The 26531-nt window shown below is 41.0% G+C and overlaps 2 protein-coding genes across 3 annotated transcripts; both read right to left on the reverse strand.

The window, feature by feature from the left end:
• Positions 1-724: 724 nt before the first annotated feature.
• On the reverse strand, positions 725-2537 carry LOC119647140 (cryptochrome-1). Its single transcript, XM_038047933.1, is given in 1 exon segment — positions 725-2537. A coding segment is annotated over 1 exon segment (1611 nt). The 5' UTR covers positions 2454-2537; the 3' UTR covers positions 725-842.
• Positions 2538-15773: 13236 nt separating this feature from the next.
• LOC119646881 (beta-1,4-mannosyl-glycoprotein 4-beta-N-acetylglucosaminyltransferase) lies at positions 15774-19991 on the reverse strand. Of its 2 annotated transcripts, XM_038047509.1 has the most exons (3): positions 18426-19991; positions 18345-18348; positions 15774-18291 (listed from the first exon to the last, which is right to left on the reverse strand). In XM_038047509.1, exon 1 carries the CDS (start codon positions 19798-19800, stop codon positions 18445-18447), a length of 1356 nt encoding a protein of 451 aa, XP_037903437.1. In that variant the 5' UTR covers positions 19801-19991; the 3' UTR covers positions 15774-18291; positions 18345-18348; positions 18426-18444. The 2 variants fall into 2 exon arrangements, with proteins under 2 accessions (XP_037903437.1, XP_037903436.1); XM_038047508.1 differs by having other exon boundaries at positions 15774-18348.
• Positions 19992-26531: the final 6540 nt, after the last annotated feature.

The raw sequence follows: 26531 nt of genomic DNA on the forward strand, positions 1-26531 counted from the left end.
CATCGGCTCCTGACGACTTATGATTTTTAAGCCGATGAATTGCACGGACTGTTTCTTCTATACTTGGTGGTGGCAGTATTTGTTCGTCGTCTTCAGTTGGCGGGACCTCCAACTCGCCGATGTTCTGAGCAGTTAATCAAAATACTCAACTCAAAATCAGACTTCCCTCTTTGTCCTCGCAGGATGAGCATCGAGGTGTGTAAGGCTTCATCTTGCTGACTTGTTTGTAAAACTTCTCGCCTGGTGCGGTTGTACTTTTCGAGTTCACAGGCTTGCTGGTTCTCCCAGGCTTCGCTTTTCCCTCTGCGAAATCGCTTCTCCGATCGCCGTATCTGCGTTCTTTGCGAATGCAATATTACTCGGTATGCGGTATTGTTAAGTTTCGTTGCTAGTTTACATTCATCACCAGCAGGTTTAATTTTGTGGCTGTGTATATGTAATTCAAACCATTATTTCACAAGCTATTCAAACCCATACCAAAAGGCAAACTTTCCAAATGTGTAAAGAAACTCCTTAGGTTGGCAATACAAATCCTCCCAAATCTAAAATCTGCCAGCTTAGTTAATCAACATAAATCAATGAAATACAAACAAATCTTTAATCCGCCAACTTAAAATATACCAATACAGCAACCTTGCAGATAGATTTGGTGGCAATGAAGCTTACCTTGAAAACAAACCACGTTTTTTTAGAATGCAAAAAATATCGTGCTTTATTCTTAAATATTCAATTTTCAAATGTGAGTAAACAAATTCAATAAATTAGGAAGCAAACAACAATTCAAAACAATATGCTAGAATAATGCAATTGTTCATGTAACCAAATTAATAACCCGAATTCAACTAACATTCATCTTCATCTTCCTCGTACTTCCTCTTAACCCCAGAAGCTTTCGAACTTACACCATACCCTGTTTCCTCCTTGCCTTTCGCAAGTAGCTCCTTGTTAACTTTGTAGGCCTTGGACATCTTCTCCAAGTTCTTCTTGTAAACCTCTTCATGTACAACAATTCGCTTTGGATAATCCTTTCCAACAACACAGCCATACAATTTCTGTTGCGCTACAGTTGCTTTCCACGGTTCATAGATCAACGATGCTGGATAATTCTTCAACTCTGGAACATACTTTCTGATGTATTTCCCGTCTTTGTCCGTCTTCTTGCCGAAAACCACAGGACTATAAACGCGAAAATATTGATAGAAGAACGCAGACGCTGAAAGCCACATCCAATTTCCCGCATTCAGTGCCCAGTCGGCATCCAGAAGCAATTCTTCAAAGACTTTCTGTCCCTCTTCCCAGGATATCCATAGATCGCCTCGAGTAAGAAAGCATGCAACAGCATGTCGAGCCAAGTGGTGTATCCAGCCTTCTTGGCGCAGTTGACGCATTATGGCATCGATGAAAGGGTACCCAGTTCGCCCATAGGTCCAAGCTTCTAAATACTCTGGGTTGGATGTCCAGGGAATTTGGTAACAAATCCGATTCCCCTCCATTTTGTCGAAGTTCGGTTCCCCTGCTGCGGCACTGTAGTAAAACTCACGCCATAACAGCTGCCCAACGAGCGACACTGGAGGCTTTGAATGCTTCTTGTTTTTGGCGAGGATCTCTGTCAATCATTTATAGAAGAGGCGGGAGCTCAGGCAGCCAAATTTAAGATATGGGCTCAAGACTGTCGTGCTCGGTTCGAGTGAGTTTGGGAACGTGTTCGGTTCCTCGAAGGAGCATATCCATTCCGTGTTCTTCAAATGGTGTTCCATACGGGAAAGCGCTTCTGTTTCTCCACCAGGGAACTTGCTAGGACCCAGAGAGTTGACATCGACTCCTATCTGCTCTAGTGATGGAACGTCGTAACAAACCCCATTCTTCTCTTCTATGAAATCTTTAAGTGGAGGGCTGCATTTGATAGGATCAGGAGTCGGAACAGGCTCAGCAGCTGGTAACTTTGCAATAACTGCTTGGAAGGATCGGTAATTGATAATTGGGCGCCCCGAATTAAGCATCAGGACTTTATACGGGTCGTATATAGTATGGGAGTTCTCCACAATCACCTCCACATCACACTCATCCGCCAGCTTCCTCACCTCGGCATCTCGCTTCTTGGCGTAGGGCTCTATATCGGACTCAAACGTTAAAACTTTCACACGCCACTCTTCAAACAGTCGCGGAAATACATCACTTGGTGTGCCTCTGACCACGTACAACCTCGAATTTATAGCTTTCAAATTATCATTAAACTGCACGAGAGATTCCTGTAGAAACCGAAACCGATTGGCGCCAACTGTCATCCAACGTGGAATCCCTGGATCCAGAATGAATATCGGGCGAAGAACATATTTTTCGGGATTGGCATTCACCAGCGCACATGCTTTCTTCAATGGGGGATTGTCATGGATTCGTTGACCCTTGCGAAACCAATGTACAATGGTTTGTTTACCGGCGTTTGTTGTAGACATGACCGCGTCCCACGCCTGTTCTCGATCTGTTTGTAAACAAAACACCCCAAAATGTAAATGACAAGTAAACAGCCCGGCGCCGAAATCAGGTGACTGGTATGGCCTTGAGTTAGGGTTGCACAAATTGTAGAAAATTACCCAATTTCATTCGTTCCAAGTCAGATTTCTCGTTTAAATTATTAGACAAGCCGGAATACGGGAAACTGGGCGCTTCGGGTATGAAGTTTTTGTATTCATCTTATGGTAGGAACTTTCTATGCACGTTTTCTTTGCGAATAATACATAGCTGTAAATTCGAAATATTCCTTCATATATTCGAGATGTACGTATAAATTAAAGACGTAAATATTATACTCATCCTAAACAAAAATTGTCTGTCACCACTTCATTGATCCATACACGGACAGAGACCACAGGTTCGCATCAAATTTCGTGATAATAGGTTCAGCTATTTCCGGGTAAATCGGGTGCAGCTCTTTTCTGACCTTCTCACTTCTTTTGAATCGGAAAGTATTCATCGAGACTTTTTACCCCATATGCCTATGTTCAGCGTAGTGCTTAATTTAATTTTAGCCAAATTAGGCTCTCCCAAATACTTGGTAAGCCCTATGAGTTGGGGCTTAAGAATATGCCCAAAGTCTTGCTTCTTTGCCGTAAAACGGGACTAAAAGGAGTAGAAATGTATGGGCTAACAATCTAAAAATTTCAAAACTTTGCTACGACCGAAAATTCAACAATGCCTTTGATAGGGACTGACCTAATGGCTACTACCTTTGGCTGTCGAAAGTGGACTATGATTGGTTTCTTAAGTGTGGGCATGCTCCTCGGCATCAGTAGCACTCGCTCGCTTTCTCCAACTTGAGCGGGAATTCTAATGATATAAACTGGACATTCTGCACCTAAACGAAGTAAGATGGGGAGATTCTAGAGAGTACTCCTCTCCCTCTTGCCACACTAATAGCAATGTGGTTTTTTGCTCTGGAAATACAAATGGTAGCGCACACAAATCCGGTGTGGGTTGCTTCTGACGGCTACCGCAAGGCGTGCTCTCTTCACGGGAAAGCCGGTTTCTGCAGGACTTCTAATTCCAAGGTTCCAGTCCAGGTTACGGAGCATCACAATTGTACAATACTATTCACCAACGGAGACTTTCAATAAAGTGAAGAAGGATGCTTTCTACGAGCAATTACATCACAAATTAAAATTAGTGATGGGTGATTTGAATGCCAAGGTGGACTCTGTCATGTGATGGGACAACACGGTCTTGACGACCGCAACGGTAAAGGTGAGAGATTCGTGGATTTCTGATACTTCCACCGCCTTGTCATTGGTGGTACGTTGTTCGAGCCATAAGATCTTTTGGGTTTCAACTGACCGTCATCTTACAAGCAATCAGATCGACCACTTCGCGATCGGCAATAGATTTCACAGTTGTCCCTTGAATGTGCGAGAAGAGAGGAGAGGTGCTGACATCGGCCTGGAAAGAAATCACCATCTGATCGTCGCTTACGTTCGCTTGCGGGTTACGTCCATCACTTCAAGCACGGTTGAGGAACTCCGACCCTCCAAGTTCAACATCGACCGCTTGTATGATCCAGCTGTCGCTCGACCCTGGAAGAGGTATCTTGCTGATCGAAGGGGTGTCATAAAATCTGACTGTCTACGGAATCGTGGAAGTGGATCGATGAACGCAAGGGGGTGAAAGCTCTATTGACCGCTGCGAGTGATGGCGAGCGTGACGCGCTTAAACTCAAATACCGAGCGAAGTTCAAAGTAAAGTGCACCGTCACAAATGAGAATTTGCTATTACGCTGGTCAGGGAAGCGGAAGATACCTCAGAACTCTATGATTTGAGAACTGTTTAACGCATCATGAACGAGCTTGCATGTGGTCGCAAATTTTTCGATGGTCTTTGGAGAACCTCATCGGTCGACTTCCCATCCACGATAACGAACAACTGAAGAGGTGAAAAGAGCATTTCAACATGGTTCTTAACCGTATCACATCCGGTGCGGATACGGGCTTTTCCTCCAAGCAAAAGAGAAATTATTTCGGCCATCAATGCACTCAAACAAAGTAAAGCCGCCCGGTTTGACTGTCACACCGCAGAGTTGTTTCGCTGCACCTGCAGTTACTACAGATCTGCTGTTCCCTCTTGTACGAAAATCTTAGAAACCCGAGATCTCTTGGAGAGAATGGAAGAGGAGGTGATCGTTAAGATTCCAAAGAAGATCACCCGTTTTGAGTGTGACAATTGAAGGGGTATCTGCATGCACCGTTGCTTAAATAATATCTAAAATAATCCCACAGCGAACATCTTGAAAGTTTCATCGACAGAGAGCAGGCTAGTTTCCACTTCGGATCCTTCTGCATTGACCACATCAACGCGCTACAAATCATTTTGGAACAGCGCGTGATATTTAAATGTTTGCTGCACCTGCTCTTCATCGATTTCGAGAAAGCTTTCGATAGCATGAACAGGGAGTGTATCTGGAGTACCCTACGCAAGAAGGGCATTACGGAGAAACGTATAGCCATTATCAGAGCGACATATGATGGCGAAAATGTTACAGTGCTGCATCGAATCTCGGAGGATTTTGAGGTCCAAAGCGAAGTCCGATAGGCTTACATCTTGTCACCGATGTTATTTCTTTTTGTTATCGGTGACGTTATTCATGCTGGACGTGGAGGAATTCAATGGACTATGACATCTTTTCTCAAATATTTCGACTATGCTGATGGCATTTGTTTGCTCTCTCATCCGATCATGGACCTTGGCCAAATGGCTCTGGATTTGGAAAAAGAGGCAAGTCAAGTTGGACTGAAGATAAACATCAACAAAACCAAGGTTCTCAGTCTGACGGTTCATCGCATTCCCTGACCCTATCTGCATTAATGGGCAGAGCATCGAAGAAGTCGATCAATTTGTATATCTAAAATCGGCAAATGCAGTTATCTCAACACCAAGATCAAGTTGAGACTGTTCTGTACTAGTGTTCTTTTTGCGTTCTTATATAGGAGTAAAAGTGCCAAGCCTTCGTGAACGCCGAAGTACTCTGGTCTGATACTATCTCAAACAAAGAACTTGGTTGCCATACAGGCCAGTTTCTTGTACATGAATTGATCAGAAGGCGAAAGTGGCAGTGGATATGTCACGCACGGCTACGCCATGCAATGAAAGCTTTTTTGACTCTACCAAAGCGGCCGACGAGTGGGTCGTTCCAAGAGCACTTGGTGCAAAACGTTAGAGAAACAGGGCGGCATCTCGGGAAGTCCTGGAAGGACTGCGGCCCTTCCAAGGTATAAATGGCAACCATATATGTAAATAATAGGTATGCATTGTGGTAGAATTCCTCCAGGAGAGGCTATTGTGTTACTATTCGATGACCTAAGACGCATCAAAGAACCTGTGGAATCCCACAAGGATTAGTACTAGGTCCTCCCTTGTGAATAATAAGGAGTTTTGACATTACAGCTCGCCGAAGATGTGACCAAGATACCGATAAATGTTAAGAATTAGCGAACACACCGTAAATTTGCAACCACCGCTTAAATACAGCTAGGAGTCATGATAGACCAAAAACTAACTTCAAGCCACATTTTGAGAGTTTAACAACAAAGACTTCTGGAGTTGCTATATATCATAGTTAACGAAAGTATCGCCGAATGTGGATGGCCCAAGGGTTTGTGGCAAACCCCGTGGCTCCTTATCTGGAGAGTTAATATTACGATTGGGCTTTATTCAACACCTATCTAGGCTTCGGCATTGAAACAAGAATTGCAGACATTTCAGCCCCATACCACTAAATCCATCGCAAGTCCTGTGTCCATCGTCGGCAATTAGCATTATTAGAATTATCCCAGAACTGTGTGATGGATTAAACGACACAGGGAAGTTAACTACGACCTTGCCTAATTCGTAAACGAGAAAGTAGGGTTTCGTTCATACCTTTATCACTTCGGGCTTGACGAGTCCTCATATTGCCCAATATGCGAGGTGATTCCGAAGGATGTAGAGCATGTTCTTTTTAGCTATGTGTGTTTAACTGTATTGTCGACTTGAAGGATGGTGGAAAGTGTAGCTTCGGCGGAAATTGGTAAATACGTAAAAACAACACGAGCCGCAATTTGTAATTGATCCTGGCCTCGCGAACAATACCGAAACGGCAGTCCCGCGGAATAAGCGAAGGAGAAAGAAATGGAAGGTTATACAGCGGGTACTTGTTAGTTTCCAGAAATATGGAAAGAAATTCCGATTACGTTATACGTAAAAGGCGGAACCTCCAGGACAAGCCTATGTTGAAATATTCAGGCTAGTGAAACAGCAGTTGACTAGGTTAATGTTACCCATTTTCTTGATTCTATGTTTTCCTCTTGGATAAAAGAGTATTAGATAACCAGAATCAAACTTGTTGGAAGTTATTTCTTTGAAGCCTGACCCCTCTTCTTTTGAATTCGATTCACAAGGGTGTCACGGTTACATCTATTTTTCTTGGCTGTTTCGAGAATGTAGTTCGTTTCCTTTTGTCTCTTCTCCTCGTTGAGCGGCATTGTTCTGTGGATCATGAAATTGTATGATGCCATCTTATGGTGAAAGTCGCGGTTTGATGTGTATATGATGGTTCATTCTTTGGGTTGATTTCTTGTAAATGTCGCCCTCGTTTTTGAGGTCCATTTTTAAATCCAAGAAAAGTATCTCATTTCAATGTTTTTATGCGGTTTAGTTTTCCTGCCTAGAATCAAATGCTTTCCCAAAATCCATAAAGAAGGCGTATTGGTAGCAAACATGAGATCGTTCCCGGACTTTGCGATCCCCTCCCCTGGGAGTCAGCCTCTGCAGCACCTTCACTACGGTATTCCGATGCAGGTTAAAGAGCATAGCAATTGTGGTCCAGACTGAAGAGCAATTCAATAGTGCAGCGCTGCGCACCGACATGCATTTTTAATATAATGAACAAGGTCACTTTCTATGAGGAGATACTTTTGAGCCTAGCCCTTACTGCAGGGTCAGTTGGGTTTCGACTCTACTGTATGCACGTAACATAGGGGGTACTGAAATCAGCCTCGAAGGAACCATGGTTATATGCCTTCACTTGCGTGGCACTACTGGATCTATTCACAGGGCTTTAGAGCGTCAACATCCTAAATTCAATATTAGCCGTTTCATTTATCTGACTGTTGGCCAGCAGTGGAAAAACTTTCTTATAGCGTAAATAACACAAACTTTGACTAATCTGCCCGAAAATACTAATGAGAACTGGGTCGTGATCACCAGTGCCTCTATATTGGACGCGGATGAAGTTTTTGACCACATCCCAAAAGACGTCACAAGACCGGACCTGCAGCATAAATATGGAGACGGATCGATAGATGTAAGGAGCTGAGCGCTCTTTTTATGGCTGCGAGCGTGGATAAGTGTGACGCGCTGGAGCTTCGTTTCCATGATAAATTACAAGAAGTGCAGCTTAGCATATACCATGACAAAAGAAACTTCATCTTTGCATTAGTCAAAGAAGCAGAAGCTACAGCAAATAGCAACAATTTTGTTACCATATATCATATCGGAAAAGGACTTCTTCTTCTTTTTCTTTAGCCTTTGCCTCGTTCACAAACGAGGTCAGCTCGTCGTGATCGGTTTCGTTATTTAGCTATATCGAACGCCTGATCTGAGTGTAATCTCGAGGCTTTTAAATCCCCATGCCTTTTGGTCGCTTACCATCGGCTTCGATATTTAAACCAATCTTGGCAAGTGAATTTTCGTTAGCGAGAATTGCGTGACCATACCCTCAAAGCCGCCTCTCTCGCAGTTTTTCCACTATCGGTGCAAGTCCCTATCGATCGCGGATATCCTCATTTCGGATGTGATCAAAACGTGTCACGCCACTAGTCCAACGCAACATCTTCGTCTCCATTACCGCAAGATGCCGTTCATTGTCTTTTATAGTCGACCAACACTCATCAATCGAAAGTCGAAGTCTTAATAATTAGCAAATTCGTGGGTTAGCGACCTGCAAATTTTATATCATTCTCGCTCTGCTGCAAAGGATATCCCTTCAAGGCTACTATCTTTGACTATCAAAAATGGTTTATGATTGATTCCTAAATTGTGCGTACGGTCGACGACAAAGGTATCGAAAGCCCCAAGAATGCTAGCTTTCTGGAAATTCCAGCATTATAGGCTGAGAATCCTTAGTTTAAGTGAAATGAGATAGTGGGACTCTGTAGAGTATTCTTCTCCGTTTTCCGGCACTGTGCTACAACTAGTTTGAGAAGACTAGTTGTAGCAAACACGAAACACAAACGCTAGCACAAGGCGCGCTCTCCTCACCCGGGAGCTAGTCTCTGACAAGATCTTAACTGTGAGATTCCGGTCAAGGGTAAAAAGCGTCACAATTGTACAGTATTACGCGCCAACGAAGATTTTAACCACAAAGTCCCAAAAAGACGTCACAAAATCTGACTGGTTGCATAAATGTGGAGATGGGTCGATAAATATAAGGAGCTGACGCACTGGAACTTCTTTTCCATGAAAAAATGCAAGAAGTGCAGTTAAGCATATGCCGTGACAAATGAAACTTTACCTTTGCATTAGTTGAAGAAGCTGGTCCGCACAGGGACCCCCCAGGGGATCCATGTTGATAACCTGCTGATAAAGTCGAAAACACATTTCACTACGATTGAAGTGAAGTTCTATCCTTTGTGGATTCAGACTTGGGTTTGGACTGCTGCTCCAAAACAGAAATGAAATTAGCCTTGCCATCAACGGGCTCAAACGACGGTTTCCCCAAAATTTTGCTAAGACAATTGATACCTGAAAATGTTTAAATTAAATTATACTTTCTTGGCTAATTGTTAATTAGTTAATGTTTATTGATGATAAATCACAATTGCAGTCATATATACAGTAATTGATTGATTTCCATTATACATATCACTTGTTACCACATAGGAAGAAAACAATGTAAATAATCTGTACATGACTCATCCCAGTAACTGAGATTTACTTTTACTCTTATGATAAACGCAGTATACATCGTTACATGTTCATTCCTTCATTCTACAAAATGCATATAATGTGTTCGATAATATAATAAAAAACATTCCTTTTAAATATAAAAAAATAGAATGAATATTCCAATAGGAAAATATCAAAAGATGTCATTTCCAGAGGTTTTCTTTGTAAATTCAATTTAGAGAGTATTCGTTTTTGTAATCGACTTATAAAAATCAAACAATTAACTTTTGAAAATTTTAACTATAATTGAAAGTTTTTGTCACAGGCCCTGGGTTTCAATTTGCTATATTGTATTTTTAGGTTGATTTGTTTTACAGTGTATAATCTCCACGTGTAAAAGCACTACTACACGCACGCTAAGAAAGTCTGAACATTGAATTAAGTATTTTGTTTTCGTGAAATAAAGACTGGGGTGCTGGGTGTGGAAAATTGGATGATTATCGCTTAATCGTTCAATTTTGTGTGGTATCAGCGCAAGTCATCGCCAAAAATTTACAGGACCATTTAAGCCTTTATCATACAGCAGAAGTTCTTCAGTATATGTTTAAAAACTTATTGGAAATAACACATGGAAAATAAAGAAGTCTCATATGAAGTCTGCATCAACGAAAGCAACTCGAAGTTTGAACCCTTTGGGGGAATTAACTACACCGACCCCTATAACCCCATGCAATAACAATCCCCAGGAGGATAGTTGTACATTCTACTGCTGATAAATGCTTTTAGCCACTGGGGGCAGGCCTGCTCCGTCAAACACAATTGCGGGACTAGCCAACGCGACAAAAAATTTCTCCAGAAGGCTTCCCAACTTCTCGGCAAAGACATTAATATTCTGCCATTCGACAACGGGCCTCGTATTCACCACACAAATCAGTAAGCTCACCAGCGACTTTGGGGTAGTTCACCATGTATACGTCCTATAAAACGAATCAAGCGAACAATAAACCAGTACTATCAAGGAAGCCACGCCTCACTCCTCTCCAGGTAGGTCCCACTTAAAATGTAACCCGAAAAAACGAACTATTTTATTCACCCTTCAAACCTAACGATGTCAACCAATATGAGGGAAAAGCCAGCTAAAGTCTGGAGCAATAAGAGCACGCCCCTGACCAGGCTCGAACCCTTTAAAGAAATCTTCACCCACGTCCTAAAAGATAAACATCACAAAAATGAAAACACAACCTTAAGTTTAAAGGCTGACATTCAGAGAGTCATATTCAGACGTATTCAATGCAAGTATCGCTCTCCAAACAAAACGTAAGACATTCTGGAAGAAGAATCTCACGAACCCGAAGAGACCGGCAAGCCAAGATAACCGATAATGAAAGGCAGGATTCGAATCAAGTCGCATTGGACACACAATTCCTGACTAACAGAGAGATATAACCACAGGCAGAGAGAAACCTGAAGTTACCAAAAAGCAATAATAAGGCAAGCCTACGAAGATTCGAACGAAGGACCCAAAAGAACTATCAAGAAATCCATGAATGGAAGAAGAATTCAAGCCACTTATCGATGCTCAAACTTAGACCTTGGTAAAAGCGTCCGCTAACCAAGAACATCCAGTGATGTAACCCAAATTCGTAGCCACAAAGTTTATACAGACGTTTGATATTGTCTTTAGTGAAGCATTCAGCTCAGTAGCGGGATTCAACTCGATTAGGATTACACATTTTGTTGCATTATTAATGAACCTACATACACCTAGAGCAGTTCGACTCGGTGACCTGGAAGAAACCATTAACCTACTTGCGCCAGCCTGAAACGGACGAAAAAAGGAACAACAAAGTCTGCAAACTCCATCATAGCTTATACGGTCACAAACAGGGTTAACAACATTTGAAAAAATTTATTTCGAATGCAGTTAATTCGACTGACAGATGCCACCACCGGTATTCTCCGTGGCGGAGTAGGCCTTGGTATTTGACGAGAAAAATCGTAAAAAAAAATGAATTTTTGACAGTTCGTTAACGATTTTTTGAGGAGTTGCTTCTCGTTTCAGCGGTCAGACACCGCATATTGTTTTAATTCAATATTTATAAAATAAAGTTTTCTTAAAGTAAGAATTTATAATGCTGCATTATTAATTAAAAAAGGGATTGGTGCCCCTGAGGAAAAAAGGAATTTTTGTTGGAATTAGAAAAGTTTCCAAGAGTATTCCATTTTCGTTCTACAGTCGATGTTGGACATTTCGGAGCAAATCAAACGGTAAACGAATAAAGGCGTACCAAGCCTAAAAACAAACGTGTGCTAGTATCGAAACTTCACGGATGCACAGAATTGACTGAGACAACATTCAACCAGTGCCGACTCTTGGTTACATTTTTGTCTGATGCTTGTAGTCCAGCCTATAATTGATAAACAAAATAGTAACTTTACCCAAACTACATAGTTTTGTTTTTTGTAATTTGGATAAAGTTACTCCTTTCTCTATTACTTATGAGAAGTAAAACATTTCGGAACCTGAACAAAATTCACAACAGGAAGAAGAACAGTTCCAGACAAAAAGTCGTTAAGCAAAAAGCAAAGAGATACCATGTTATTCAATATGTTTCGCAGCTCGATAAGAGAGGGCGTCGCTGCTATCGAATTTTTTTTCTTATTAGGTTGGTATATTCTTCATATGAACGTATGTAAGTTTCATTTCAATCTGTTAATTCATTCTTTGTTTAAAAGCCATTTAGTTTCGACGTGTCACGGTATTTTTTTTACAATGAAAAAATCAAGTATCATGCAGTAATTTTTATTTTTGGAAGGTGTAAAAGCAAAGGAAATTTATGAACGAATGTTAAAAGTGTAGAAGGACTCTTCGCCTTCAATTAGTGCAGTAGAAAGATGGGTTGCTGAATTTAAACGTGGTCGTACAAGCGTTGAAGACGGTCCACGTCAAGAACGTCCAGAAACAGTAACGACATCAGAAAGAGATTTAGTAAAAGCCCTAAGCAACTCAATAGGCAGTGTAAGCAATATTTTAACTGAAGTATTGGGTTTCAGAAAGCTGTGTGCACAATGGGTGCCGCATTCGCTAACAATGAAACAAAAACACATTCCAATGCGATTTTCTCAGCAACATTTGGCGCGTTTTCGAAAGGATAAATCGACTTTCTGCGTCGATTCATCACTATAGGTGAGACTTAGGTATATCACCATGATCCTGAATCAAAACACAAGGCTAAAGGCCGTGTGAACCTGGTTCTTCGGTTCCGAAACGTGCTCGTGTCCAGAAATTGGCCAAGAAGGTGTTAGCATAATTTTTTTGAAATGTGAAAGGAATTTTGTTTGAGGATTACATGCAAATTGGTAAAACAATAAATTTTGAATATTAGTGTAACCATTCTGACCAACTGAAACAAAGAATTCATGAAAAAAAAAGACCCGGTTTGCAGAAGAAAAAGAAGATCAGCTCATCAGGACAATGCAACTCGTCACAGGAGCATTTTGACTATGACTAAAATCCATGAATTCAAGTTCGAATTGTTGTCGCCACAGGAGTGGAGAGCCAGCGGTGAGAAAGTTCCGCTAGCTGAAAACAGAGGGATCGCATGGAGAACAACCGGTCTCTTCTGCTCCAGCCGTCACCCAAGACGCATGCGTCATTCTTTTCTGTGTAAAGTAAAAGTTTTTACGGTATCGACCGCAGTCATTTAACACATTTATATTCTTAGTAATAAAAAGACTAGTATTAATTAAGGAAGCTGATGTAAAAGTTAGTTCTAGTTTTCGCGAGCTTAGCTCAATTAAAAAATAATCAACCGAGAATTGTTATAAATTGCGTGAAATATTTGTATAGCAACTGAGTGGAATAGAACAGCATCTCATCAAATGATGAGATCATAACAGCTGTGGAAGTGAATTTTGCAGCCCTTCCAGATTCTCCCTTCAAGGATGGAATTCATAATCTCGTTGGAACAAGTGTATTGATATTCACGGAAACTATACTAAATAATGAAGTGTATTTCAAACTATAAAATTGTATTTTTCTTATCGAACGGGAAAACTTATTGAACAACCTAGTAGGTATCAACGTCTTTCACCATTAAGGACAGCATATTTAATGCAAAAAAGTCCCATCAATATATGCAACACACATCATCCGATGTATACTTTCGAACATTTGAGGAAGTGCGAAAATGGGCGGATAACTTTACCACAATGATGGATGAAACGTTCTTCGCTTCAGAAATGGAGCTTCCTGAAAGAAGACTAGAGCTTATAGATAACGTAAAGGCTTATTCCGATAATTGAATGTATTTTTCATTTTGATATTAATTCAATTCAAATTAATATTGGAATTCTTAAAAATATTTTAGAGTTTGTTTGCAAAAAAGGGATCATGCTTGCTAAAAAAAATCGTATTACCTCGTGAAAGCATTGAAAAACAGCAATACACATGTACGAACAAAGTCAACAATCTACAAGACACCAAATGCGGATTCTCAGAGGCAAAGACCTGATATCAGACTAACACCATAAAATAAGCATGCCAAAGACATAGAGAGCAAATAAGATAAGATGGAATTAACTAGGCACCAGATTTAAGGACCGACAATAGTAGTACACCCATACCTCACTATACGGCCGCTCTTTATACGACATTGCGCTATAGCGGCCTTTTTTATTCTGGCAATTTACGGCCTAAAATGCTTGATTATGCGGAGAGCACATGGCGAAAAAGAAAATGTTCGTTAATATGTATAAAGTGGGGAAACCTAAAATTGCGTTTTGTTAAAAAGCGCATCTGATGGAAGTTTCGCAAGGTATGTAGTCGCTAGCATACATAATAGTAAATTGCTGAATTAAAAACACAGTTGGTTCATTTAAGAACTAGCTCAATTATTCTCTTGAATATAGTTGTTCCTCTTTTAGTAAAATGACACCGAAATGTTCATTGAATCTGCTGGAGTCGGGAAACCGGAAGCTTGACGCTTCAGGTATAAAGAGTTTTGTGTTTTCTTATGTAAGGAGCATAACGCAGTTCTCCACTGGCTGGCCGCTATCAGCGACAGTAACTTTCCCAGAACTGAGCGATTTAAATATCTCAGGTCAATGCTATCGGCCAATGGAGAACTGCGTAATAAAATTGATTCACGCATTAACGCAACCTGGATGAAGAGGCGTTCCACAACTGGTGTTCTTTGTGATCGACGTATCAGCGAACGTCTCAAATCTAAAGTTTACCGCAATATCGTCCGTCTGCCGCTCTCTACAGTTCTGAGTGTTGGCCGACTATAAAAGACAATGAAAAACGTCTTGCGGTAATGGAGACGAAGATGTTGCATTGCACTGGTGGCGTGACACGTTTTGATGACGTCCGAAATGAGGATATCCGCGATCGTGAAAAACTGCGTCTGAGGCCTTTTCGATGGTATAGTCACGTAATTCGCGCTAACGAGAATTCACTTGCCAATAACCGGTTCGGCCGGCCGAAAAAATCGTGGCTTGATACGTTGGATGGGGATTTAAAAGCCTCGCGATTACATTCAGATCAGGCGTTTGATATAATAAAATGGCGAAACCGATCACAACGAGCCGACCCCGCTTGTGAACGGCACAAAGGCTGAAGAGTGCATGACAGCTCCGTGTCACATAGTTGAAAATTCCATTGCCCTCTAGTTTTTAGAAAGCGATTTAAATAAATCATTTGATGGAAAGCCCTGTATTGATAATGGTCAACACTATACGCTTTACACTCTGAGTTTAATATTATTAGCAAATGCGAAGAATTTCTCCGACACCATAATTATGACGCCATCATCTTATTCGCATGGCTTGACTTCTGACTGACTGACTACTTCGCACAAAATTGATAAGTTTAAACTGCTATAACTTTGACACTAATAGTCGGATTTACATGAAAATTGGCATACGGATGCACGATACTGTCCTCTATGTCGTATACTCCTAGGATAAACTTAAGGGGGGTTTTCAGTCAATTTTTAAAAGTTGGTAATATATTTTTAGTAAGTTTATTTGAGCAGATATCGGAATGGGACATATTTTGAGGCCTAGATTTCATCTGAATGCACCCTTCAAATATTTTTCGGATTTTTGGGTTGAGTAGTCTCCGAAAATGAAACCTGTCTCACTTTAGCTGTGTACATTTTAACCCCTCACTCATGCAGTTTGTATTTCAGGTGAAAACTAATATCAGATTCGAAAAGTACTGACTGAGACCTTTCATTTGATATGAACTGACTATATTCGATAAGAAAAATGTTTACATCCCCCCTTTACATGTATGGGGAGCCCCCCTTTTAACTGCACGTGAATTTATGTCACTCACTGTATTTCATCGTTCCCATATGTTCACCAAATTTCGTTCGGATCGGTTTGCCCGTTTTGAAGAAAAGTCTGTGTGACAGACAGACAGACAGACATTGAATCGTTTTTTAACAAGGTTTTGTTTTACACGAAACCTTAAAAATGATCCTTAATTTGGTGACTCTTTTCTAACCTTCTCACTTCTTGACAGACAGTGAATCGATTTTAATTAATCTATAAGATATTCTCCGCTATTTTGCTGGCCCCATACAACATTCCCATATCCATATCCATACAGCTAACAGTAGAAACCTTAACGAATGCGCTTTCTTATTTCGAAAAGGGAATGAACTTTCTTCTTCAACATGATCCTAACGAAGAACGTAGCGGTCAAACATCACGAGAAGTAAACTCAGCCATTGATTGCTACAAAGCGTTGCGCAAGGAAGCAAACAAGAAGGCAAAGCAACTAAATTACTGTGAATATATACATATTTTGAGTCAATCATCAAAAAAGAACATTAACGAAAATTCAAAACCCATCACAATATTGGACCTCGGCGAATTCATGGAGAAGAGCGGGAGCTCAGTTAGTCCTTTGGATTACACGATCAGTATTTCATCTGTTTGGCGTCATTCAGAATGACAAAATTATGATTGACTGATCGTCCAGAATATTTTTATAGCAATGGCTGATAAACTGTTGAAAATTTAAATTCTTACATAAAACCAGTCAGTCTGACTGGTCTGATGATAAGTTGAACATAGTGCAGCTGTCATTGTGTTGTTAATCGAAACATGTTCGGATCTTTAAATACATCCAACAAAAGTAGTTTCTTGGAGTATTGTATAACAACTAAATTCCATTATTAACAAAAAATTGAGCGGTTTAGTTGAGTTTTGCAAATTTAAAAACAAGTTAAAAGATAGAGGATCAAACTATGCATTTTCGTCATATTTTACTGTTGTAATTTTGTTAAGGAGAGAATACTCGTGAAGTTTATTAAAAATTGTGCAAAGTTCACTTTAACAATGCTCCACAAAAAAGGTAAATTGGCATAACTGTTTTTAAAAATGTCGCACTGGCCGTTTCAATATTAAAAATGCTCTATAAAGAAGTTTTACCGAAGTCATTGACGATTAAATAGAGACACTTATCACATGGCACATGGTTACATGGCACCAAATTTCGTAGAAATCTATAGGATAAAAAAATAGTCAGTTTCATCTAAAAAAATTGCTCATCAATTGTAAAGGAATTGTGCTCCTTCACGACAAAGTGAGACTTCAGACATCTGTGACCTCAAAAATTGTAGAAACTAGAATGGAATGTGCCACTCCACCCAACATACTCGACTAACATTTGGTCATCAGACTTTCATTTGTTTCAGCCTCTTTAACACTTTTCACTGCGTGAAATAACATTACCTTTGGATGAGGCGGTAACTTAGCACCTTGCCCAGTTTTCTACCAATGAAGGCAAGCTTCACAAATGAAGAATAATGAAACTCTATGAAGGATGGAAAAAAGACATCGAACAAAACGGAAAATATTACATTGACCAATCTATCCCTTCTTATTTATCAGAGATTTAAAGGAAGAAAAATGCTCCCCAGAATAGTTAAAAATCAGAGCAGATGATAAGACAAAGAGTGAAGATTTTGTAATTGTGGACAACTACGTCGGTCTACCAAGTACTCAGAATCTCAAAAATATCAACTTGAAATTTTTCCCTCACAACTAAGGCATGATAAAGGGCCTCGAATCCTTTTAAAATAATTGTCAGTGAAAGAATTTAATGAACAACAGATTATTTTCTATGCTAGTGTTGACAAAATACATTCCCGCAATTGAGGATGCTCAAACGATCAAAATAAGGTTAGTACATGATATAGCAATGTTGGCAAAATCCTGCCAACAAGTATCAACAGCCTCTATTAAAAACTGTTTCCAGCATGCGTGGCGTAAAATCGATTCAGCAGACTATAAAGACAAGTGGAATCAGCAAGATCCAACCACCATAGCCTCATTGACGACGAAACTACTGAGCAATAAATTCAAAAAAAATCGGAACATTTCCGGAAACAAATGAGCTCACGAAAGATGATATCTTAGGAGGACCTACCTAGCTATTTGCAACACCAAAAACTGCCAACCAACGAAGCACGTCATGTTCTGTTTGTCATAGTCCCCTCAAAGTACTTTGCAACCAAGTTCCCAGTCAAATTTCACATTGCATATAACATAAACTCTAAGCAAGCCTATCGAAAGAGGAGGATCACCCCCATGCCCAGAGTTCACTCGCGGGATCAGGATAGAAAATTAGATCAATTATGTAATTTTGGAGAGACACGCATGGTTTTCACCCCGAACTCGGTTTTCCCTTCCTTCACGCTGACTCTAAGCGAACTCATAACAACTGCACAGACTTTAATTGCGCGCGAAAGTAATGCTTTTCATACAACCAGGCTCTTACCAAGCCAAAATCACTTCACAAACTCCCTTCTTAAAGCTACTCCAACAGACTCGATTCATTTTACCCTGAATGCTTCCAAGTCAATGCTACAAAGTGCATAAATTACAAAATGTGTTCTCAATTTCTTCGCATGTCTTACCAATCTAAAAAAATGTCATTATCAACAATCTTAGCACCAAAATGAGATTAAAAACAGATTCAAAGTAGATAAATTCGAAACCTTTTGATATTCCGGTCCTTCAGTTCTCGTAGTCGTCGTCATCGTCAAAAGTCAAGAATAAATTCATCAAAATATTATCAAAGCGCCAGCCATTCTGCTCTGCATGTTCTGGCGCGTAGTACTTATCGGAGAATCGATGCAGCTTGTGCAATCCTAACTTCCCGTCAACATAGAGGCCACTAGCGATCAGGTTCTGGATGTAGCTGCTGTCGATCTGTCGGTTTTTCACTGAGCGCGGGAATATCGCCGGCGAATCGATTTGCAGCCGATCGACAATTTCGCTGGGTTGATAGCAGTACTCGCAGTACCACCCTCCAAAGTGATTCAGGTCTCCGACAATTATTGTTGGCTTCCGCGCCAGCAGCAAACGTTCCGGATCCGACTTGTAGTTCTCCTCGAGTTGTAAGATCGTACTGGCCCCACTTCCCAGCCGCGTGCTCTCCGGATGCTGCCAGAAGAACCCGTACACGTTGTACTTCAGACGGAACCGTATCAGGCCAGGTGAATTATCGTAGTACTTCAGGTATTTGATTGCTTTCTTGTTTAGGACTTGATCGTTGTTGCTTACTACAAAAATATCATCAGGTTTTATAGATTTTTGGCTTACTTTACTTTTAAATAGTTTATAAACAGATTTCGGGGTACATGTCGCAGACTCGGGTTCCCGGTCGATGAGGAGAATTCGGTCGAGGAAGTCGGTGGCAAAATTCATTTTCAGTCGAGGTCGTGAGGCGAGCGGGGTGCCCGGTGGACGCTTGTTGCAGATTATAAAATAGTCCACGCATCCGAACAGTTCCATCACTTGAATTTCCAGCAGTTCAAGGCTATAAAAATGACCTGTGATCATGTAGAATACCTTGTGAGGTTGCTGCCGTGCATCGGAAAGAAACAACGGCGCCTTGCTCGTCATAAAGGCTCGCCAGAGGATCTCCGGTTGGCCACAGTCTTTCCCATGCCACTCGGGCTGACAGCGGCACTGCTTCACATTTTTCGTCTGGTGGAAGCCATTGTCGATGATTCCCTGCCGGAAGCATGTCAGGTTCTCCGCAAACTGGTCTCCCGACTCGGTGAAAATCACATAATCAGATGCAAATTGACTAATTGGCTTAACCTCAATTAACTTATCACCCGTCGATTGGGTACTTCCCGTACCGGAACTACGCAATCCGCTCTCCGAGGCACTGTCGAAACGTAACTGCGACTTGACGAAATGCACAGCGAAATGGTCCTGAACGGCATTCTGCTCGTCGCCGCCGTCATTAAAGTCGCCCACACCTTGCTGCAGCACCCAAAATCCGGCGATTAGGAGCAACTGCACAAAAAGGAGCGCCCATAGAACTATTCGTGTGTCGTAACGGACACTGTACCACTGCATAGCACATTTGAAAAAACTTTCGTGATTCGATAATTGCCGCGGTGTCGGCAAGGCATCGCCCTGAGAGGAATCTTTTAAACGACTACGATCTAATGGCAAGAAAAACACACCCAAAAAAGGACTATCTCACAGCCTCCAAACATCTATCTATAGGACAACAGTGACAGCTGACAGCCGGATTGTGTCAACTGCCTTGCAGACAAGCGAATCCGGTGCTGTCTGGTTCTGATTCAGCTGTTTGATGACGTCACGCCAATGGAATGTTGGTCTATGCACGAAGTTATTGTGAATGTGAGGGATATGGTCCGGAACGATGAAATGCGGAGCGCAATGAATGGCCAATTGGAATGAGAGGGGCTACGGGCACACATACGGGAGTAGGGGATTTTAGCGGCATAATTTTATAATTCAAATATATATATATGTAGATAAGAGAGCATTTGATGTGGAAGACTTATTTCAAGACAATACTTCAATATCTTTTTCTGAACGATAATATGGTCATCTTATTGCAATCAATAGTATGCGCCCCATGATCCTTTGTTCGCTGAATGAACAGTATAGACCAAATCACACCGTCATGTTTGTTTTCCCCATCTACTCAATAGGCCCAGCTCGTGAAGCAGTCTTTGGAATAATACGTAGACATCCATCAAATTTTCGTTAGCTTCAAACAAGCACACGTCATTATAGATCACCCAGTACTATACAAAATGTTATGTGATTTCGAAGTTCCAGCCAAACTGATAAAACTTCTCACAATGATAGTGACTCAGTCGAGCGATCAAGTAAAGAAACAAAAACCAACCGACAACAAAACCAATTAACAAGATGATTTAGCACAAACTGCAGATGAGAGCAAGATGATCGGGTGATCCCAACATTATTACACCCAAAGATTCCAATGAATTTAAATGGAACGCTACTGTATAAATCATCCCAGATAGTGGTGTATATAGATGATACAAATATCCTGGCATGATCGCAAGAGAACACGAAGGTGGCACTAGTGAAACTTGACGAAGATATAAAGTTGTTCTAGAATAAACCAAGAGAAGACCAAAATTATGTCGCAAATTAGAAGAAAGACGCCAATCACACAAAACGCGACAATAAATGATGACACAATTGCCCTTAAGCATAACTTTCACAAAGAATAACAGCGAAATAGACGAAATCAATAGACAGGTCATTTTGCCTCATACTGATTCTTCTTCTTCAGCCTTTATCCTATTCAGAAACGGAGTCGACTCATCTTGATCGGTTCCGGTCTGTTCAAGGCCTGATCTAGACGCAGGCTCCAGGCTTTCAAATCGCTATCCATCAAGCCGGCGGAAATAGATCCGCCGGCCTTTTGGTCGTTTCCCATCAACTTGAATGTTCAGACCAATCTTGGTAAGTGAATTCTCATTAGCGCAAATTACATGACCATACCATCGAAGACGCCTCTCTGGCAATTTTTCCACGTTTGGTACACTCCATTGCGATCGTGGATACCCCAATTTCGGAGATGATCATGGCGTATTACGCCAGTAATCCAGCGCAACACCTCCGTTTCCATTATCACGAAACGCCGTTCATTTCCTTTTATAGTCGGCCAACATTCAGAACTGACACTTGGGTAAATTTTAGATTTGAGATGTTCGTAGATAGGTCGATCACAAAGAACACCAGTTTTGGAACGCTACTTCATCCAGACTGGGCCAATGGATGAAGCAATTTCAACATTTAATTGATAGCATTGTTCTGAGGTATTTAAATCGCTCAATTTTGGATTGATCTCCACCACCGACAGTGACTGTTTCATTAGGATCGATCGTCAAAAATTTTGTTTTATTCAGATTCAATTTCAGACCGTGTTGTATGAGGCGTGCATTCCCCTTTTGAACAAGTTGCCAAATCTGAAAAATAAAATATAAACAGTGAAAAAAAGTTCTCCATATATAAAATTTTGATTCTGCCTAGCATGTGTTACGGAAGCGAGACGTGAATGATCAACCAAGTCGGAGACCAAAAAACAATGTCCTGGAAAGTACTCAACCGCATTTAAACCAGGTGTTGGAGAATGGCGGATGGTGAATGACATACAACAGTGAGTTGCATCTTTTATAAGATTTATACAAGCCCCCATCCAGGAAATTAAGACTTCAGGAGGGCAAGCTCCGCCATCGAAGTATGCGAGAAGCTAAGTTGTAAGAATTGTCATTCCCACAAATCCGTCTAGAGTTGATGTGAAATGATGATGAAAGAAAAAAGGCTTGGGGCCAATCAATCAATCAATGCAATCCAGAAGAAACTTCCTGACGGTCGGAATTTAGCCAAAATGGAATATTCTAATGCCGAAGTGTTTGGCGCCATAACAAAAAGAAATGCTTTCACTAACAAAATAGAAATAATTTAGGATCTGGGGTTAATAAATTTGCTGGTAATTATCAGTTTTGAGTTCGTAAATAAAAATGATATACCCAACACCCACTTAAGAACAATTTTCGGAAAAAAACTAATATCAACATCGGAATAGCAGTGACGAAAAATATCCAGTTTCCTCGTTCTATTGGAATGACTGAACTGGATATTTCAAATAATGACATTGTTGCAGGATCTACCCTAATGCAATCCCAATCTCACATAAATAAAAACAGATGAAGTTTTGTGCAACCATTTTAGAGTCTGACTAGCATAGAGCAATCACATGTCTACCAAGCACTTCAATGAAGTTCCACCTAAATACTAGCGGACCTGTGCAGTCAACTTTCGCCACTTTCTTGGTTTTTTAATAGCTCTGCGGTCATGATTGATCAACAACAACAGAAGAATATTAAGAAGGTACCGTCAAGTACTTTATGGACTCCCCTTGTCCTTGTTGATGAGAATCAACATAACTAAGAGTTGAAGATACCTGCAAACCACCAATAAAAGCGATTTGAAAATTCTGAGCATAGCCAACGAAAAGCATATCATGATGCGAATTCAGAACGTACTTTCTATACCTGGATTACAATGCTCTGTCAGTAAGAATATTGAACATGAAAAGTTCGAGATTATTATCAAGCATATAAAAGAGGCCATACAGGAATTTGGTTAAATTTTAGTCCTACCATCTAAAACCGAATCAAAATTACGCCTTAAATTTTAAGAGGAATTTTGATTAATGGAGGTCCCATGCCTGCTTTTGGACGGGAGAGTTACTGCCTCCCGGTGTGTACCAGCAGAAACTCCAAATATTCAAATAGAGCAAGTTTTTAAAATTACCCAAGGAAATAATGAAGGTTGGAATCATCTTTCAAAAAATGCTTCATGATTATTTGCTGCACTTGCCGGCTAAATTAGCGGGCAGGAAAAATTCTTTGAAAAACTTGTAGTAAAACACGCAAGATCGTAGGAAAGAAACCACCTCTTGTCCCTCCGTTCTTGATAGGTCTGAAAACACATCTCCAATTCAAAGATCAATCAGAAGAAAGAAGAAATGGATCAACATTATTTCAATGTATGATCCCAAATTACAGGAACGAAGGGATCGAAGCAGGAGGCAGAAGGAACTCTCCTATTAAATATTTGGCCACTTCAGTGACACCTCGAAAAAGCAGAAACTGAAGAATACGCCAAACTATTTGCAGAATTATGTCACCCTGCATCTAAACGCTATTTCCTTCCCGGTGTTAGTTCAGTGCCTGTAAAATTTCTTCTTCTAACGTTCCGATATACTTTGTTCTGGCGCTTTTCAACATCGGACCTGATAGCTGTGGTGAGCCTGCTACTCCCACTATTAGCGATCTCGTATCGATATCGTACATCAATGATGGTAGATACAGCTCGTTTCCCAATGCAAACGTGATCAATCTGGTTCAAGGTCCTCTCATCTGGTGAGGCCTACGTCCTCTTGTGAACCCGTTGATGAAAAAAACTAGTCGTTGAGATTGCCATGTTTCTACTGAAGGCGGATTTCATGAGTTTGTACTTGTTAGTTATATCGTAGAGATAATGGCGACCAATAGTTCCACCATGGGCCGGTTCTTTGCCGATCTTCATGCCGTCTCATTCATCTCTTACTGAGTCGTCTATACCGTCCGTTGGAACAAATACGTCGATAAGCCAAATATTCAAAAGCTTTGTTTTCACTTGAGATACACATTGATTGATCCGAAGTCTGTGAAATTACGGGTGAAATTCTTACTGTCGCGTTCCAGACAAATATCTTACTCCCTAAAAGTTTCGTCGGTACGGATTGAGTTTTCAATCCCATCCCCAGAGAGGATGAGGAGTTTATGGAGGGGGAAGAAAAGTTGCCCGCTCTTCAAAGCCGATGAAAACTGGCGGTGGTCACCCCCTTAAAAAAGTATGGCCCCTCAAAGTAAGAAATTTAAAAAAAAATCATAATAGTCAAGCTTGAATTTTCAACCCTCTCGCGTGTAAGGAGAACCCCCTTTCTAATCCCGTTAAAGAATAACGCCAATCATGCCCCTTTTTTAATTCCATGGCGCCTGAAAGTAGGGCTATTTTCATATCAAAACGTTAGGGTTTATATGGAGGGCGTCGCATGGAGTCCTCGGCTCAAATCCCGTTGAAAAGTCGCGGCATTCACCCCCTCTTAAAAAGTTATAGCACTTCAAATGGACGGTATTTTGATATCATCATGGTAAAGCTTGATTTGCAAGCCTTACCCCCGGAAGAACAGGGGGAGGGGTAAGGTCCCCCTTTCTAGCACCGTCAAAGAATATTGACATCATCTCCCGTTAGAAGACTATGGCACCCCGAAAAGGGGCTACTATCATATCATTAACAAGCTTATTGGTAGGGTAATACTCATCACCTTGTGCATAGGAGGTTAAAGAAGAAGCCCCTCTACCCCCTCCCGCACCTTGGCGGTTTTTAAGGAATAGTAACCGCTATAGGTATTTAGCAGGAATAGAACGGCGAGGGGCTTTCCTTTCTCATAATATCTTCTTCTCTTTCTCCGTTTTCGGGGGTGGGATTGGCAAACCCAAATTTACCATGATAATATAAAAAAAAGCATCATTCGAAGCGCCAAAACTTTTTAAGGAAAAACGACCGTCACGATTTTTCAACAAGAATTAATCATGCCATCGCGAGATGGGTTTAAAATTAAACCTTAATGATTTCAAGGGGAGGAGGTGACCGGTGCATTTCTTAAAGGCATTAGAAAGGAAAGAGCTTTCTTTTTCTTTTGCATATCTTCTCTATTCTCTCCCCCTGTCGGGAAAGGATTGAAAATTCAAACTTGACCATGAAGTTATCAAAAAAATCTACTTTGAGGGACCATAAATTTGGGGGGGGGGGGGGAGGGGGGAGGGTGTGTTGGCAGTCTGCCACGGTTTTTCATCGGCTTCGAAGAAGAGCATCTCCTTCTTTACCCTCCATAACCTTTCCACCCTCTCTGGAGATGGAGTTGAAAATCCAACATTTACTATTTTGATTTCTGGACCACTAAGACATCTATCTAGGCCTATTTCTTGCTTTGCTTTAAGAGCTCCAGTCCACGTTGATTCTTGGCCTCAGTTTCAAGTTCCAAGCCAATATTATATTATCAACAAGTTGCCAGCCTGTTACACAACCCTCGTTTTGGGGTCCCAGTCCGGTCACCTCTATTTTACGGTATAGAAAACTCGTCGTTCACCCTCTTTCATTTGTGTGCATTTGCATATTTGTTGAGGAAGGCAGTACCGAATCTACAAAAACCCCTGAGGTACATACTAGCTTTTAACCCTCAACCTATACTTCTATATACAAAAAAAATATAACTTACACATAGTAGAGAAGAAATCCGGACATGTGGTAAAAAGTAAACAGGAAAAGTGGTCCAGAGGTGAAAATTATACGGCTCTGGGGTGAAAATTATACGGCCCCTATTATCCGCCTTTTGTAACGAAATTTCTATTCTGGATCCCAAGCCCTGGGGGAATCAATCATCTCCACCACCTCTCGCCAGAACTGCTCACAAGGAGAAACCTGAAAATGACTTTGTTTTCTTCTTTTCCTTCTGTTATTGCTTCCCACGGGCCCGGAAGGAATCCTCTCTCTCCACCCTCATCCCCTTTGGATTGCTTCCGAGGGGAAACCCCATGAAAATGACTTTACTTTCTTCTTTTTTCAGCCAACTAAATTCGGTTTGCTATTCTCTCTAATGCCGAGACTTTAACTTTTAATATTATCTCTTTGATTAAACATAGATTCTGGTTTGCAATTTCCATATATATGATAACCTGGCAATTCGGGAATATTAGAAAACTAATTATTATTATTATTCTATTAAGGGAAAGTCGCACCGCGTCTTGAAGAACTATTGTGCCCCTTTTACTGGTTATAGTGTACCTATTGATCATAGTATCTCAAGGAGGCCTATAACCGTTAGGAACTTTAGAATGTTCCCTACTTCCTGACCTTTCAGCTTTGCATCTGGTATTAAGTGTTCTCCCAGGTGCCTCGACCTACTTTGCACAAGTGCGGGACACTGTCCCAGGACGTGTATAGAGGTGGCTAGTTCGTCGCTGCCTCGTTGCCTTCCAACCCAACATGGCCTGGAACCCAAAGTATCCAGACTTTGTTGGCCGAGCCGAGTGTATTCAGTCTCTCAAGGCATTCCCATACCAGTTTAGCGTTCACCTAGTTGGACCTAAGTGCCTTGATCGCTGCTTGGCTATCGGTGAGAATAGCTATGTTCTGCCCCTATAGTTCCTTTACAGATTAAAGGAGGCACATTTGTCTATGGCGTA

This window comes from Hermetia illucens, chromosome 1, assembly GCF_905115235.1.
Source record: "Hermetia illucens chromosome 1, iHerIll2.2.curated.20191125, whole genome shotgun sequence".
NCBI classification, from domain to species: Eukaryota; Metazoa; Arthropoda; class Insecta; order Diptera; family Stratiomyidae; genus Hermetia; species Hermetia illucens.

Coding starts and splice junctions, on each gene's coding strand:
- LOC119646881 (XM_038047509.1), bottom strand. CDS start 19,800: ATGCAGTGGTACAGTGTCCGTTACGACACACGAATAGTTCTATGGGCG.